The sequence below is a fragment of the Amblyomma mixtum genome, chromosome 5 (assembly GCF_055824585.1).
Source record: "Amblyomma mixtum isolate Tamu chromosome 5, ASM5582458v1, whole genome shotgun sequence".
Lineage (NCBI taxonomy): Eukaryota > Metazoa > Arthropoda > Arachnida > Ixodida > Ixodidae > Amblyomma > Amblyomma mixtum.
In genome coordinates this window covers 159102564-159117694 of record NC_143016.1, presented here as the reverse complement: position 1 = coordinate 159117694, position 15131 = coordinate 159102564, and the positions used below count along the sequence as shown (strand labels likewise).

Sequence of the window (15131 nt, the reverse complement as noted above, 5' to 3'; positions counted from 1 at the left end):
CATAGATGATGTCATCATGTGCCACTCAACCAGCGCTGTGCTCAGCATAGAAGTCTGAAAGCCATCGTGACTTCATTAGGCAATTACATCATCATTTCAAACGCCAGCACAAAAAACCTTCGCATATTCTACTTGCATGTTTCATGTATTCGATCCTTTTAAGCTTACCAAATCATAAAACTGCTTCAGTAGCCCGGGAGAAATCTGTTTTCCACATTCCGCAACCCGATCATTTAAAACAACTTCTGAAAACAGTTGGGTCGCTCAATACACTACCATGAATGCTGCTTTCAGTGAACACGACGTACTATGTGTCAACCCTGTTAGCGGTAGCCAACATTAAGTGCTCAGCCCATTTATTCGGGGCTGCACCCGATAGATGCCGTAGAGGCTGGGCAAGCTCTCAAAGCTCATGCTGCGCACAGTTGAGAAGCTAGACCAGGAGTCGCGCCCTCGTCGCCTGGCAACCTCGAAGCAGTATGAGAGCAGTGCCTGACACAGGACCCTCAATGCCTTAAGGTACCATCGTAAGCAAAGTTGAGAGACCCGCTCTCCAAGTTCCGGCCATTGCCACTCTGCTTGGGGATCCACCTGACAAAGCACTTCTCGTGTCAAGACGGGCCCACTTTGCCAGTCTTGACCCCAGAAGTGCTTTGTGAGACGGCACTGCCTCACAGAGTGGCTCGGGTCAGAATTCGGAGCGAGGCTCTCTTACTTTCGCTGACAATAGTAAAGTCCAGCCTCTACAAGCACGCAAGCTCAGTAAAGATCCCATACTGAAGAAATGTTGCAACGGTGTTAGCTTAATGTGCGAACTCTTTTACTCCATAGTGCCTCTGTTTTCTTCACAATTCCTTGCAGGAGCGACGAAACAAATGCAGCACGAACAAAAGGTCACTTCTGGTTTCTTTGTTCTGAGTTGCAATTAAGTTGAGTGCATATGAGGCGAATCCCTATCCTCATGATGTAAAAAATAGCGCACAGGGAACACAAGGGACGGAAAGTAAACGACGCAGACAAGCGCTTGTCTGCGTCGTTTACTTTCCGTCCCTTGTGTTCCCTGTGCGCTATTTTTTACATCATGAACGTTATCCAACTTGCCAAACTTTCCGCTTTGCTGAATCCCTATCCCACCTATCAGAAACTAATTTGCTGGCCGCACACTAGTCTAGCCTAAAGCTTTGTGCTGACGACTATTTGGCTTTGTGATTTGCCATTTGGCTTCCACTGTCAATTACAACAGATAAAAGTTGATGAATGCAGGCAGCACAATCCGTACCTCAGAATCCATGAAGAAGACACGTAGTGCACTCAGCGCACTGGACAGCAGCACCGTCGAAAGGACCACCAGCAGCCTCTGGCCAAGTGAGAGGTGCGAGCACACACTGACGTTGACAGCGGAGTTCCAGAGGTGATGCTCGTTCAGTGCACGAAGCAAAGACTGCTTCAAAGTCTGCGAGGCGAAAACCAAAATGGCATGATATATCACGAGGGCTGCATTACAAACAAAGTGTTCACGAACAAAAACAAATGTAGTCATGAGAAGGGCACTTCAGCGGAGTCAAATTATTCGCCAGCAGTGACTGCAGTAAACCAAAAATAGCAGTATGAATTAAGCACATCAACATTCATCACGGCAAGATGCCAGCCTTTAGTAATCATTATTGCTGGGCGGCTGGCTTAGCAAACCAAGGTGACCGAAGTCAGCGGTCACTGAGTTTGAATGCAGTTGACTACAGCCTGATATAATAAGGTGATTCCTTGCTCCGGGGCAAGAACAGTTAATTCTGGAATGCCCAGACATCAAAAATGTAGGAAACAAATTATGAATGTCCGGAATTTTATCACTAATCGTTCCTTAAATGAAAAAATACAAAAACAGGGAGTTTTAATAAGAAAATGATGACTACAGTAGAATTAAATTATGATAATTTTGATGATTTTTCAATGTGTGAGCAGAATAAAACTGGACAAAACACACAGGTGCCTACAGTAAACCAAGAGGACAATTCAAAACTCCTGTAACGCTTGCCAATGCAGCATTACGGCTACACAATTCTTTTGCTGTTTCATCATTAGGGTAAGCCTTTGCATGCATTTATTTTTATGCAGTCCACTTGCACTTTTGATAGTTGGCATTTTGCCATTTCTTTTATAGATATCGTTTAAAAAACTGATGTGACCAGAAGTGAAAATTACTTCCACTTTAGCGTATTTTACCATACGTAACACAAGAGGCATTAAAGGGCAGATAACCAAAGCTCATCAGTCTCATCAAGCTCATCAGTGTCTTCAGTTCAAAGACACAATCAATGCGAATTGCCCCACACGCACGCGCGCACGCACACACACGCACACACACACACACACACTACAATTCTTAACGTAATCACTATCACTGCATTAAGTGAACTACAAGGAAGGCTGTTTACATGTGTGAAATATCGCAGGCTGACTTACGTGGTGACTACACGAGCATCAGCGCATCACTTCTGAGCAGCACTGCACTCAGTCGCTTTAAGCTTGAAATGCTTCTCTCTCCCATTGTCGGAAAGCTCAGACGACCATCATCTGCTAACTGAGGCAACCCTGAAGCCGTAGATGAACCCCAACTTTCCTGGAGTTTTCTGTGTGAGCGGCATCTGGCTTGAAAAAATACTTTCTCATACAACAGCACAGAGCGCAATGTGAACCAGTGTTGGTGCAAACAAAGTAGCCTCGTTTCCCAATGCCTGAGCCCACTCGGTCATCACCACAGCGTTTCGCGCTGTGTTGTTGCTGGCATTCTTCGGGGCTAGTTGCGCGATTCTCTTTGCGGTCAGCAATGTGTTCTGTGTCTCTCTACTTCCCAGTGTTCAAGCTGACCCTTCAAATGATGGTGTTGCTTTGCGGCTGAAGAAACAACGCATGTGTAAGGTGATGTGTTGCTGAGTTCTTACAGCAGGAAAGGCATTTCCATGATACCTACCCTCAAGAAAGATGGGCCAAGCTCAGAAGCAGATGCTTCTCTGTGAATCCTCCCATCGTGGCTGCTTGAGGATAACCACTCATCAAAAATGAAGTACCAAATCCGATCTGTAAAAACCAAAGGAAAACATTCACCTTGTCATTCGAGGGACATTTTGCCTGTGTGACAAATTTATAGCAGGAAAAAAAAAAGTGAACAGAACACCTTCAGCATTTATTTTGTGGATGAGACTGTGACAGCAAGCTCCAAAATTGTACACTATCGTTAGCCATGGTCCCCAAAGTTTACGATGAGCATTATACAGAACAAAATGAGCACACAGTCATTTTGAATGATTCAAAGTCATAAAGAAATGAGTTTTGCGATGCTGAGGCAATGTTCAGGCTGAAATCAATGTCTTTTTTGGCCATTAGCACGCAGACAATGGCCTAATTCGCCTGTTAGCTCAAAGTGTGGCACTCACATACAGGCATGATAAAAAGTTTAGGTTTGTTCCAGGGAACTCAAAAGCTACGTTTCCGCTGCATTTCCACTGGAGGCCTTGATATACTGCTCCATAAATGGCTATCAAATTTCTATTAACAGGCAATAGTTGGGCTTCTATGAGTCTGTGACACTACTGTGCCAACAAACAGTGGTCATGCAAGGACTCCATTCTACTCGAAAAGAGAAAACTTGATTAGTCACATAATGGCCTTGAGTCATGCACGTGTGAGTGAGAGAGAGTGATTGTGTGAGTGAGAGAGTGTGAGTGAGTGAGTGAGAGTGTGTGAGAGAGAGAGAGTGAAGAGAGTGAGTGAGTGAGTGAGTGAGTGAGTGAGTGAGTGAGTGAGTGAGTGTGTGTGTGTGTGTGTGTGTGTGTGTGTGTGTGTGTGTGTGTGTGTGTGTGTGTGTGTGTGTGTGTGTGTGTGTGTGTGTGTGTGTGTGTGTGTGTGTGTGTGTGTGTGTGTGTGTGTGTGTGTGTGTGTGTGTGTGTGTGTGTGTGTGTGTGTGTGTGTGTGTGTGTGTGTGTGTGAGAGAGAGAGAGAGAGAGAGAGAGAGTCACCAGCACTCACCTGTTCCCCAAAGTGCCACGTTCACGTCCTCCAGAAACCAAGCGGGAAATTCCCCCACGTTGTCGTGCCAAACTTCGACGCTCAACAGGTTTCCCAAGTCAAGATTTGTTCTGGGCAATACAAAAGACTGGTGTAAATTGGGCGCCAGAATATGCATTCTTGCAGTACACTCAAAACCCCCAGTTCTTTCCTTTAGTGAACATCTGAAAGTCTGACATGGGAGGCTGCATGTACAACCTCGTCCCTGGTTTGTGGTCGACATTCGTGCGCTGCCCACGTGATTTGAGGGCAGCGTCGCAAAATTACCTTCATGAACTTTTGGCGATATGCAGATGTGTGTGTTGCTGCTTCATATTTCACGTATAGCATACGTTTCGTGGTATAGGTTTTTCACTTGTCTCTGCCTTGTTTTCCCACCAAACCCCGCCTGCAGAGTGTTGGCCTGCAGCATGACTAAACAAATAAAAATTAAGTGACCACAACAATTCACATAAGGTGCAACAGCGTTGTGATGCCTCCATCAGAGTTTAGTCGTGAAAAATACTTGGGCGGCAAGTGGCAGCCTTCAGATTGTGCCACTGGTGGTCATATGAGTGAGGTGAGGTGATGGAGACCACACGTTGGGGGGGGGGGGGGTGAGAGCAGGGGTAGCCCAAATCAAAAAGTGCTGCTCGCAACACTTTTTAACTCAGGCTGGCACCAGCACATGTGACAGGCCAACTGTATAGCCTAGCTTCTCTCTTTCTCAGATGTGCGGCAAAACCGGCTATAATTGACCCTCCTGCTGTGGAGGCGTTATGATGCCCTTAGAGTAAAGACCCTCACACAGGACAGTTACCACTGCACAGCGCATGATTCAGTGGCAGCTGTAGCGGTATTTCATTTCACAATATACTGAGGTAAAGAAGTTGAGAGCGATATGCATACATGTCGAGTTACAAAGCACTCTTTTTAGTTTTTTACAAACACTACCTCTTCGACAAGCATTTCTCACCAGTTTGCCATTCCGGGCACGAGGCACCACTGCCGCTACACTGCTCGGTTTCCACCACTCTCTTCGCACTCTCTCGCTTCCTTCCACAAAAACTACCCTCCGGATGACTCCTGTAGCAGCCATCCTCCGCTCACACATTTTTCGCTCTCGCCAAATGGTCCTCTTTCGATGGTGATCACACTCCAAGTGGTTCCTGTAGTAGCCTTCTGTGCTCACGCACTTACACGCTTGCCAAACCCTCCTCCTTCCATACCTCGGCAACTACACTCAGGTTGCACATCCCTCTGCTCTCGCTGCACCCTCGTCCTTCCACTGCAATCACACTCTAGACGGTTCCTGATGTGGCCACCCTGTATTCACGCATTCTTCCGCTCTCGTCACATCCTCTTCCTTCCACAGTAACCATCCTCCGAATGACTCCCGTAGTTACTACCCTACTGTTACGCATCCCTACCCAGTCAAAAAAAAAACCATTGGAACCAATTGGTCATTCCAGTTGGAACTAAATAAACATTTCCATTGCTTCCAATTGAATTTCCCAATTGGAACAAATTTGTTCCAGTTGTGTTTTTAGCCCCCGACCCATTGGATCCAACTGGACTAGCCAATTGGACCCATTAGGCCAGGCAGTTATTTGACCCAGAAAATATTCACAAAATATGTTACGTTCATTGAGAAAGGTAGCTAAATGTTTGAATAATATGCTCTAGGATCTTGGATGAATACTTCTACAACTTAACACATTGTAATGTGCAAAAGGAAAACTGATTTATGAGGATATACACTCGCGCCATACCATCCTCCTTCTACGATAACCACCTTCCATATGGTTCTTTAGTACCCTCAGCTCACACCTGGCCCCTCTCGCTTAAGCTACTCCTAGCTTATTTAGAGGCAGTAAATGTAAGCACCTTGCACTGACCGTGCGCGCTTCACCACTCTTTGCTCCAGCGCCACTGAACAGCGATCTCACAAATGCCCCGCCCCTAGCCTTCTCTCCTCTGACCCTTTTGTTCCCAATCCTAAGCAGCGCCATTGCACATTCTCTCCATAATAACCACTACACTCACACAACCGACTGGTTCCCGTGGCAACCACCCTCTAGACACGACCTATTATGATGGCGTGAAGCACAACGGAACAGGACTTTAACAGCTACCGCTGCAAATGCTGGTAGCCTACCAATGCCTCGCAGTGCATGCCACCAAAGCTAAGTTGAAGCGGCTACAGCTTCAACATCCGAATTGCATGCTGCACAAGCTGTAGCAAGGAGGCGCCCGAGGCAAGTGAGAGGAGAAGGAGACTAGATGGTCATGGCATTACCACCGGCTTGCCACTGTAAAATGCTAAAGGCATGGAGGAAGGAAAGAGTTAGGGAGAGGCCCCATTTTTTTAAGTCGAACGAGAGGGCTCCCCTTTCCCTGTTGGCCCCTGTCTCAGCATGTTCACCCATGCGCAGCAGATACAATGAATGACGGAGATGGCACCAAGCATCATTGGCCAGACTCCCAGCGGCCCTTGAGAAACCACGTGGCTCGAGCACATTTTTTCTCATGCAGCTCAGATAGCAAGGGCCTCTCCTTAGCTTTCCTTCCTCCATGGCTGAAGGCATTTTCGTCTCTCAAGGTGTCCACATTTCAGTTGTGCTTGAGCTGTTGCTGAATTAAGCATCATATTGCCGGAACCATGGCATCGATTTTATGCGAAGCATACTACTTTAGCGACCACTTCAGCCCTTCACCGTGGTTGTGCGCCTCCAAATCACGTGATACATGACGTCACACCACGTGACACGATGACGTCACAACAGTGGAGAAACGGGGGCCCACCTCGCGCCGTCGCTGTGGTTGTGCGCCTCCAAGTCACGTGATACATGACGTCACACCACGTGACACGATGACGTCACGACAGTGGAGAAACGGGGGCCCACCTCGCGCCGTCGCTGTGGTTGTGCGCCTCCAAATTACGCGACACGATGATGCTTCGCATTCTCCAGGCTTAACCAAGTTAAGCCTCAGCCATTTTTTTTTCTCATGATTTTCAATGACATTCTTTTCTATGGTACGAAATGCTACACACTTGCTGTCTGTCGCAGTTGAAGTGGTATTCACATGGAGGACGAATTCCTCCCCAAGCGGGGGTGACCACGCCTTGCGTGAGTGCAAAGTCATGAGTTTGAGAGGCGAAGGGGTGACGTAGCTTCCCGTCGTGCCCCAGAGGTGAGAAGGACATTATTTTCTCGACCGGCGCAATGATCGCCGCCCCTCACGCTTCTATACAGTAGGATACAACTTTAAAAACTCACCGTTTAAAAAGGTCACCGTTGGTGGAATGCGCATGCTCTGTAGTCTATGAGCTTCCACTCTCGTGCAAAAAAGTCTACATTGGTCAGACAGGCTGCTGTATTAACGTTCACCTGAGGGAACATCTTAACTCACTATCAGACACCAGATACTCTCATCTGAAAGATCATTGCCGCGAGTGTGGGAAGGAAAATGATAAAAGGAAACAGAAAAAGTGCCGCCCTTTGGTCACAAAAACTGAAATTTTGTTTAGACACCGGGATAAATTGACCAGGGAGATTATGGAAGCTTATTTCATACGGAAAAAAGAATCACAGTGTATCAGCCAGCCTTCTTTGGCATTAGTTGACAAAGAAGTATCGTTTTTAGATAATTCGTGACTTGCTTCATTTCGGTTCTCAGGGGTGCCTTTGTTCGGAGTTCACCACGTGGCATATTGAGCGTTCGGTGATCTTGATTCCACTAGACCAATGCTCGTTGCTGTGTTTGTTCACGTGATTGTGATGTATATATGTTTTTTTTTTTCAATAAAAATTCAGTTTCGAGTCAGCGCTCATCTTTGTGTCCTCTTGCTTCATCTGTCGTCTTGTTCGCGCTGTTCCCTCCCACGATGATTTAAAAACTAGCAGTTACTAATACTGGGCCACGGTCCGCTGCATCCTGTATTACACCGCTGGCCAATCACAACAGTAAAACAAATAAACTTTTAGTACTGTAGGTATTGTATCAAAACTCCAGAGCTTATAATTTTTTTCTTACAATAAGCCACAACCGGACTTCAGCGGTGGCACGTGCTTTCTTACGGCCTGCGCTCTGGTGCTCACTTATTTAGCGACGGGTAGAGCGCACCTTGGTTCGTACCTTTGCGTGGACGTTCGTGAGAGGCGGCATAGCGTAATTAAGAAAAATAAAAGGCAGAGGGTTGCTGCATTTCATTATCAACGATAAGACAGATATTTTCTTTGAAATTTTTGGCATTAAAAGCAACATAAAAAACAATGATCCTCCAATTTCCCGACACTAGAAAGAGTATAGGAGGCCTACTGAGCTTTCAATGGAAGAAGAGATTTCGATCAATTTATTTGCACTCCTGATCCCTCATAGCATTTAGTGGTTGTAGGCAAACTGCTAGCGATGACTCAAGCCGGAATGGCTAGCGGTAAAGGCAAGGGGCGGGCAAAGAATGCAGATTCGACATTCACAAGTTTTATGCTCATTCTTCGTGCCCTGTCATACATGTCCAAATTTTCTGATGCAGCACACCGCACAGCGTCATATAAACGACGAATTTCTTAACACATACATTAAGGTTAGATGTGCTGGCACAATAGCCAGAAAGATCATTCGAAACATCAGGAACTGCAGCATGTGTCGGGAGAGGTGGGCCAATAATGCTTTAAAGAAATGTATATGAAAAGCTTTTTCTTTTGCGCTTCAAGTATATTTAATTTACGGCATATGAATAATTCCCCATTGAGTGAGGGTAGTGTTCCTCTTATATAAAAAAAAAGAGATTCGGACTACCAGCAATTGAGTTAATCTGTGCGTTTTCATCTTTTGTTGGACTCCGTGGCTTTTGCTACGATATAATTATCACAGAGCTTCATTTCCTTTTCGTGAACATGCATCGTAACCATAACCAAGTAAAAGCGTATTTGTAAGGCTGACTGGAACTGCATATTTTCGATTGCAAAAAAATTGCGTTTCTTTTTTAAATTTTGTGCCTAGATTTTATTCGACATGACGTTAGCAATGCGTTTTGTTAGCAAGGTTCATCGAAAATGGTAATGACGAGGCTGCAGAAAGGCAGAACAGAGTATAACTCGGGGGCAGCTTTCACTTCGCAGAAAACATCCTTAAGTTTGTACCTGAGGCGGCAAAGAACAGAGGGAGCTATATGGTATGTATTCAAGCAATCATAAAATATTATAAGTGGGGATAAGAGCAATAAAGTGCACACGCTACTGTCTCAAATAGTGCGCATACTGTAAATAAACGTTTCCTGCAATTAACCTTTGCAGATGTCTTTTCATTGACAACGTGCAGCATGGTTTGCTTACTTGTAGGCGTTCCAGAAAAACTTAAGTGCCGAATCCATTTACTGGTATACTGAGTACTCAGTCAAAAAAGCTTGTCATGTACAATGTTCCTCCTAATCACTTTGTGTCAGAGCTTTTAGCCTATGTCCTCCTGTTCAGCAAAAAACAACAATGGCCGACGCTGCCAGGATGCCTCGTGGAACATATATATATATATGCCATGAGGCAAGATCTTAGAAAAGTTTGAACAACAAACTACATTTTCGTCATAGAGGAATTCTGTGCGGTAGTCCTAAATCCCAACGAGGTGGCTCCACTGCAGCCTCAAGCTGTATCCGACAGGGGCTCAGTGGCGTTTTTTTTGTTTTTTTTTTTCGCACCTGGAGATTAATTTCGCAGCCCATATTTTGTGGGATGCCCAAGGCGGCCTCTCGTTTTAGCTGGAGGTTCCTGTGGTAGCAGTCAGGTTCTTCTGGATTCCCAGAATGCAACAAAGCGAAGGGAGCGCCGCCGGTAGGGGAAGTCATTCCCTTATATCCCTCCGCACTGGGCTTCACCGCATTGCGAATGCCGCATTAAATGAGGAAAGTCGGCTTCCAATTGGTTTTTCTGTATTTTTCGTCTTTATCTGGCCCATGAAAACATCAAAATGCACTGAACATGGCAGGATGGCCAATAGTGATTTTATCGGACCTTTTATTTACTGGTCACCATAAGCACTATATTTTTCAGAAAAGTGCGTGTGGAAAGCAACGCCTTGATTGGGAAGGCTACTGTTCTGTTCCAATGGGATGGCTGTTTTGAACGGGTGTTGCACGCTCGTGTCGTTACTGGCTTCATGCCTGTTGACAGCCACGCGTTCACCACAGCAGAGCTCAGGGCACTCTTCACTCAAATGCCAACAGCTTGCGCAATTTGCAATGCAACTTCTGGACAAGTTCAATTTTTTTAATATCTCTAAACACTATTGCTGCTGTTGCTTCTGCTGTCACAGCCTGGTTGCTTGGGTCTAATCCCTTTTAGCTTGATATCCATTAGCTTGATCTTGGCAGTAATAATACTGTCACGTAAGTGTGGAAGCAATGTACCCCAGTGCATTAAAACAAAGAAGAGAGGAACACGAAGAAGATACTCTGAAAAAGCTAGACCCGATTCAAATTGAGCAAAGTTTCAGGTGCGGGAAAACTCTAACATGGTTGGTAGTAGCTTACCCAACCAAGAAGGCATTGCTGGAGCTTCTGTGGAACACCTGGCGATGGCTGCTCCTCTTATCTGCAAGTTTTACGACATCCGTTGACCCCGTCTCTCCATGCAGAATCATCGAGACCTGGATGAGAAAGTTCCCGTTAACCATGCGACCATCCGGAATTGCGCAAGTCTACACTGCCCCTGCACTACATGTCAACAAGACTGGTGTAAACCACCAGAACGAGTGTGTTGAGTATTGTTGAAATCGGGCGTTCTTTTTTGCTTAGTAGCTTGTAGCATTTTCAGGGGATCCTGTTATGCGCTGTGCCCTTTGAATCACCGTTAAAATTTATCAACACTGCACAGTAAGTATGTGCAAATAGCTACTATACGCCAACAAGCGAAACGACGTGATCTTCGGATGAGACAGGTTCAGTAAGGTGAGTTCTGTTATTCCAATAAATCAAGACCAATAAGAGATGAAGGTTCTGTGATGAAAATACAGTATATATCAGGAAATACAGGCATCACAAAATAGTCAAATTGAGAAGAGTCACCTAAAAAATTTGGTGAAAATAAACACCTATCGAAGTAATATTATTCTCTCCATTACTCTAAGCAGGCAGTAATGTTGCAACCCTACAGCAAACAAGAGGTCAGAAATGAACGAGCGCCTTTTAAGCTAATTCGTGTTTAAATATCATGATCTCAAAAGCCTAATTTCATTTATCTGCGACCATTACAAAGATGTGATAAACCCAAAACGATGCCACAGGCACTGCTAGCCAATGACCTCTTCATATTATCTTTAAAGTCTTAAGAGCCAACCAGCTGTCAAATTAGGTACAGTACTGCTTGCAAGCCATAGTAGCACCAATTAACCTTTCTGCTGGCCTAAAGCCCATTTTTCGCAGCTTCAACATTCAGGTATGTGAGGAACAGAGAAATGATCCCATTAGGCAAAAATTGCACCCAACTGGGTGAGATCTGTGGCCTTTAGAAAGGCTTAAACATAGTGAGTGCATAAAGCTCATAATTTCATTTTCGGTGAACATTTCATTAAATGTGCAGTCGAAGATTGCAGAATTCTAGACTATAAATTTTTTTTATGCCCAGCTTCCCAGGGCAGTCACAAAAGCAAGTATCAAATTCTGTGAAGTATACCTGCTCAAGCGTGTGAAACAGAGAGCGGTGACATCCAACATTAGTAGTATATGCACTAGTGCATAGGTTAGACGAATTTCAGCATGTCTTGTGCTCAAAATGACGGCACAATATATACAGCTGAGTTCCAGCTGAAAATTTTGTCGGCGTGTAATAATGCTAAAGGTGTAATTTGCAGTGTCTCAATATCTATTTTGTAACCCAGATACGATGCAGCCAACACGAAACTTCCTCATCTTCAATTCTAGCAAGTTTTGAGAGTTTTTACTAAAGAAGTAGGAAGACCACTTCATACCTATTTTTTGATCGCTCGCCACAGATTCAATTTTTTTTTTGACGAGAAGCAAATCAAGCCAAGGGCCTTGCAAAAGTGCCTAAGGAAGGCATTTCCGTATTCCGGAGTGCTTGAATAAGAGAACAGCAGGTCAGAGTGAGCTGAACCTTAAACTTCCAATTTTGGTTTTGTTTTGTTTGGTTTTATGGGGTTTAACGTCCCAAAGCGACTAAGGCTATAAGAGACGCCGTAGTGGAGGGCTCCGTAAATTTCGACCACCTGGGGTTCTTTAATGTGCACTGACATCGCACAGTACACGAGCCTCTAGGATTTCTCCTCCAAAGAAATTCAGCCGCCGCGGCCGGGATCGAACCCGCGTCTTTCGGGTCAGCAGCCGAGCACCATAACCACTGAGCCACCGCGGCGGCAAACTTCCAATTTTGGCTTCATCATAACTACAAATACGCCACTTCACACCCCAACAAAGAAATCAGTGCTTACAGTCGCACACGTTCCGGCGTCGAAGAAGGGACCTGTTCGGACTGTGATCAGGTACAGGTGTCTCGCTGTTGACCGTGCTGTCTTCAGTGCGAACAGGTGGCCGCAGTCTCTACGGGCCCGCGGCTTGGGTGTGCAGTGCACACGTAGCCAGTACGCCACGGCGGCGTATGCAGCGGCGGTTGCCACCAGAAAGGAAATGGCGGCCCAGTTCACCGGCTTCCCGAAGAACTCGTGCGCAGGCAGCTCGACGAGCGTGGCTTCGATGACACCCGAGACCATCGACATGATGGGACGTCCTGCTTGGCACCTGAACCACACGGTTTCAGAGAATCGTATCGCATGTCGGCACTGCAAAGACCCCTGATGCTTTAGAAGAACTTTTTGTTGGGCTAGATGGTGCATGTTGTAAGAAAAAAACAGTAGCGCAACCAAGACGAACACAAGAGAGGACCGCACAGGACTAGCGCTAAACTTCATCTAACTTTATTCACTAACAGCGCAGCAAATATAAGGAAAACCAGGACACGTGCAGAGAGATACCAGTTTCCACACAACACTATCTACAGAACCGTTCAAGATACGCCATTTCCGATTTGAAATCGGAAATGGCGTATCTTGAACGGTTCTGTAGATAGTGTTGTGTGGAAACTGGTATCTCTCTGCACGTGTCCTGGTTTTCCTTACATTTGCTGCGCTGTTAGTGAATAAAGTTAGATGAAGTTTAGCGCTAGACCTGTGCGGTCCTCTCTTGTGTTCGTCTTGGTTGCGCTACTGTCCTTTTCTTACCCCTGATGCTACAGCATTCATGCGTGGTCTGTTATCCAAAATAATTTATATGGTGAGGAATGACTTCTACCTGCTTAAATAAGTGACTGCTTTTGAAACGACAAAAAGCATGTGCTTACATGGTCAATTGCACTTAGCGGGGCTCGAAAAGCTGACGTCCTGTCATATTGTCTCGACATTGCGACAATGTAAGTCAAGCTGACCAGGCTCCCGCAGTTGGAACTGCGTGAGCCATAGAACCACGCTCCCAAGTGTTCCTGCTAAGTCTCATTGACTCTGTGCACCCGGGAGCAAAAGTTTCTGGCAGCAATTTGTGTGGCGAAATCGAGTATTCTCGAGACCTGCGCGTGAAGCGAAAACTGAAATGGAGAGCCTAAACTTCGGGAAGCGAAGGCAACAGTATACACCGGTCTGTTTTAAATTTGCAAGCTAATGCCGCTAAAAATTCTTTTTGTTAGAGGCATCCACGCTTTGGAGGATTCTGACAGGTCACATGGACCGCATGTGTCCTGTCACATGCTCTTTCTATAGTCGTTCATTCTGCCGCCACTTTAAGTGATTTGTTAGGATCGACACCAAAATGAAGAAACGCATTATTCAAGGCACACCTGTGAAAGTGTCCTTGTATGTGATCTAGGCAGGCAGCGAGAAAACACGCCCAGAACATCTCGCGGGATCTGTCGGTTGTCACTGCAGGCACTCTTCAGCCTTGTCAATGCCAATCACGCAGTCACTCTTCTAAATTTGCCTCACAAAAAAAAATAAAAAAATTAGGGGATGGTTAGACATCTAATGCGACAATTCAGCAAAAGCAGTAGGATTTACCCTATATGATTACTTTGCTGTTTTTTCAGAAAGCTGAGGCTCCACACACGCTATAGAATTTTTCTGGAGGGTGTAGGTAAGCGGAGGCGGGCTGAGAGTGGTGGTGGTTGGGTGGGAAGCCCCTGGCTAAGGCGGTGGGGAGGTGGTTGATGGGTGGCGCTTGTGTAGGGCTGATGGCTTTCCTGTGGAGGATTGGATGGCCTTTTAAGAAGCACGTCCAGCTTGCCCACCTTGTTTTTTTTTTTGTATATCTGATCTCGAGAACAGTAGACCCTTGACTTGCATGAAAGTTAAGTTTTTAAAGGAAAGACACCCACTTTCGGCTTCGCCTCACAAGAAGCCTTCTGTGGTGACACCACATTTTGAGAACCACTCCCATTCTAGTAGAGTCCAGCACCACGCACTGCTGTCCTCTGAGGCAAAGTGTGCTTCACTTCCACAGTGGCGGAAATTGCGATGGCGAGCAGACATCGATCTTCTACCCCTGTGTTCCACCTTGCCCCACACTGCAAGAACAAGGCCCCAGCTACTGAAGCAACTAATTTGGGTACGCTCAGGAGCATCCGCGAGTGCTTGCGGACATTGCTGCTAATGCAATGCGAATGAAGGAGTTCACGCCCAGAGCCACCACAGCACTCCCTCTTTCGTCCTCAAGTCCGAGGAGCAGCGATGTGGACAGATACTTCACTAGCTGACACTGACACACACAAACACTCGAGCCACAAGACAACAGCAAGACATAGTGTTGCCAGAAAGAAACCTCACAGGCCTTCGACGACAGCTCGAACACTTAACATAACGTCCAGTATCCTTTCCTAAATTTTTGTCGTGTTTCTATTGACTACATTGGCTCTTCCTGGCCATTTCTTGTTGTCACCAACAACTGGCACAGCCAGTTCTTTCGCTGCAAAATTCCGCTTGCCATTTTCACACCACCCCAGACAAAAATGTGCATTGGCTGACGGCTTTAAAATACAGTGGAGGACGTATGTAGCACATCACACCAAGAGAGATAAGAAGCTGTTGTGTATAAA

At 45.8% G+C, this 15131-nt stretch overlaps 1 protein-coding gene across 1 annotated transcript in view; it reads right to left on the bottom strand.

Moving 5' to 3' along the window:
- Positions 1-15131, bottom strand: part of LOC149344282 (uncharacterized) — a 527027-nt gene that overhangs the window by 47035 nt on the left and 464861 nt on the right. The window contains exons 33-37 of the mRNA XM_089547199.1: positions 12487-12793; positions 10571-10686; positions 4024-4133; positions 2969-3075; positions 1280-1453 (exon numbers count right to left, since the gene is read on the bottom strand). Of these exons, the coding sequence (XP_089403325.1) occupies positions 1280-1453; positions 2969-3075; positions 4024-4133; positions 10571-10686; positions 12487-12793 (814 nt within the window). The remainder of the gene's footprint in view (positions 1-1279; positions 1454-2968; positions 3076-4023; positions 4134-10570; positions 10687-12486; positions 12794-15131) is intronic.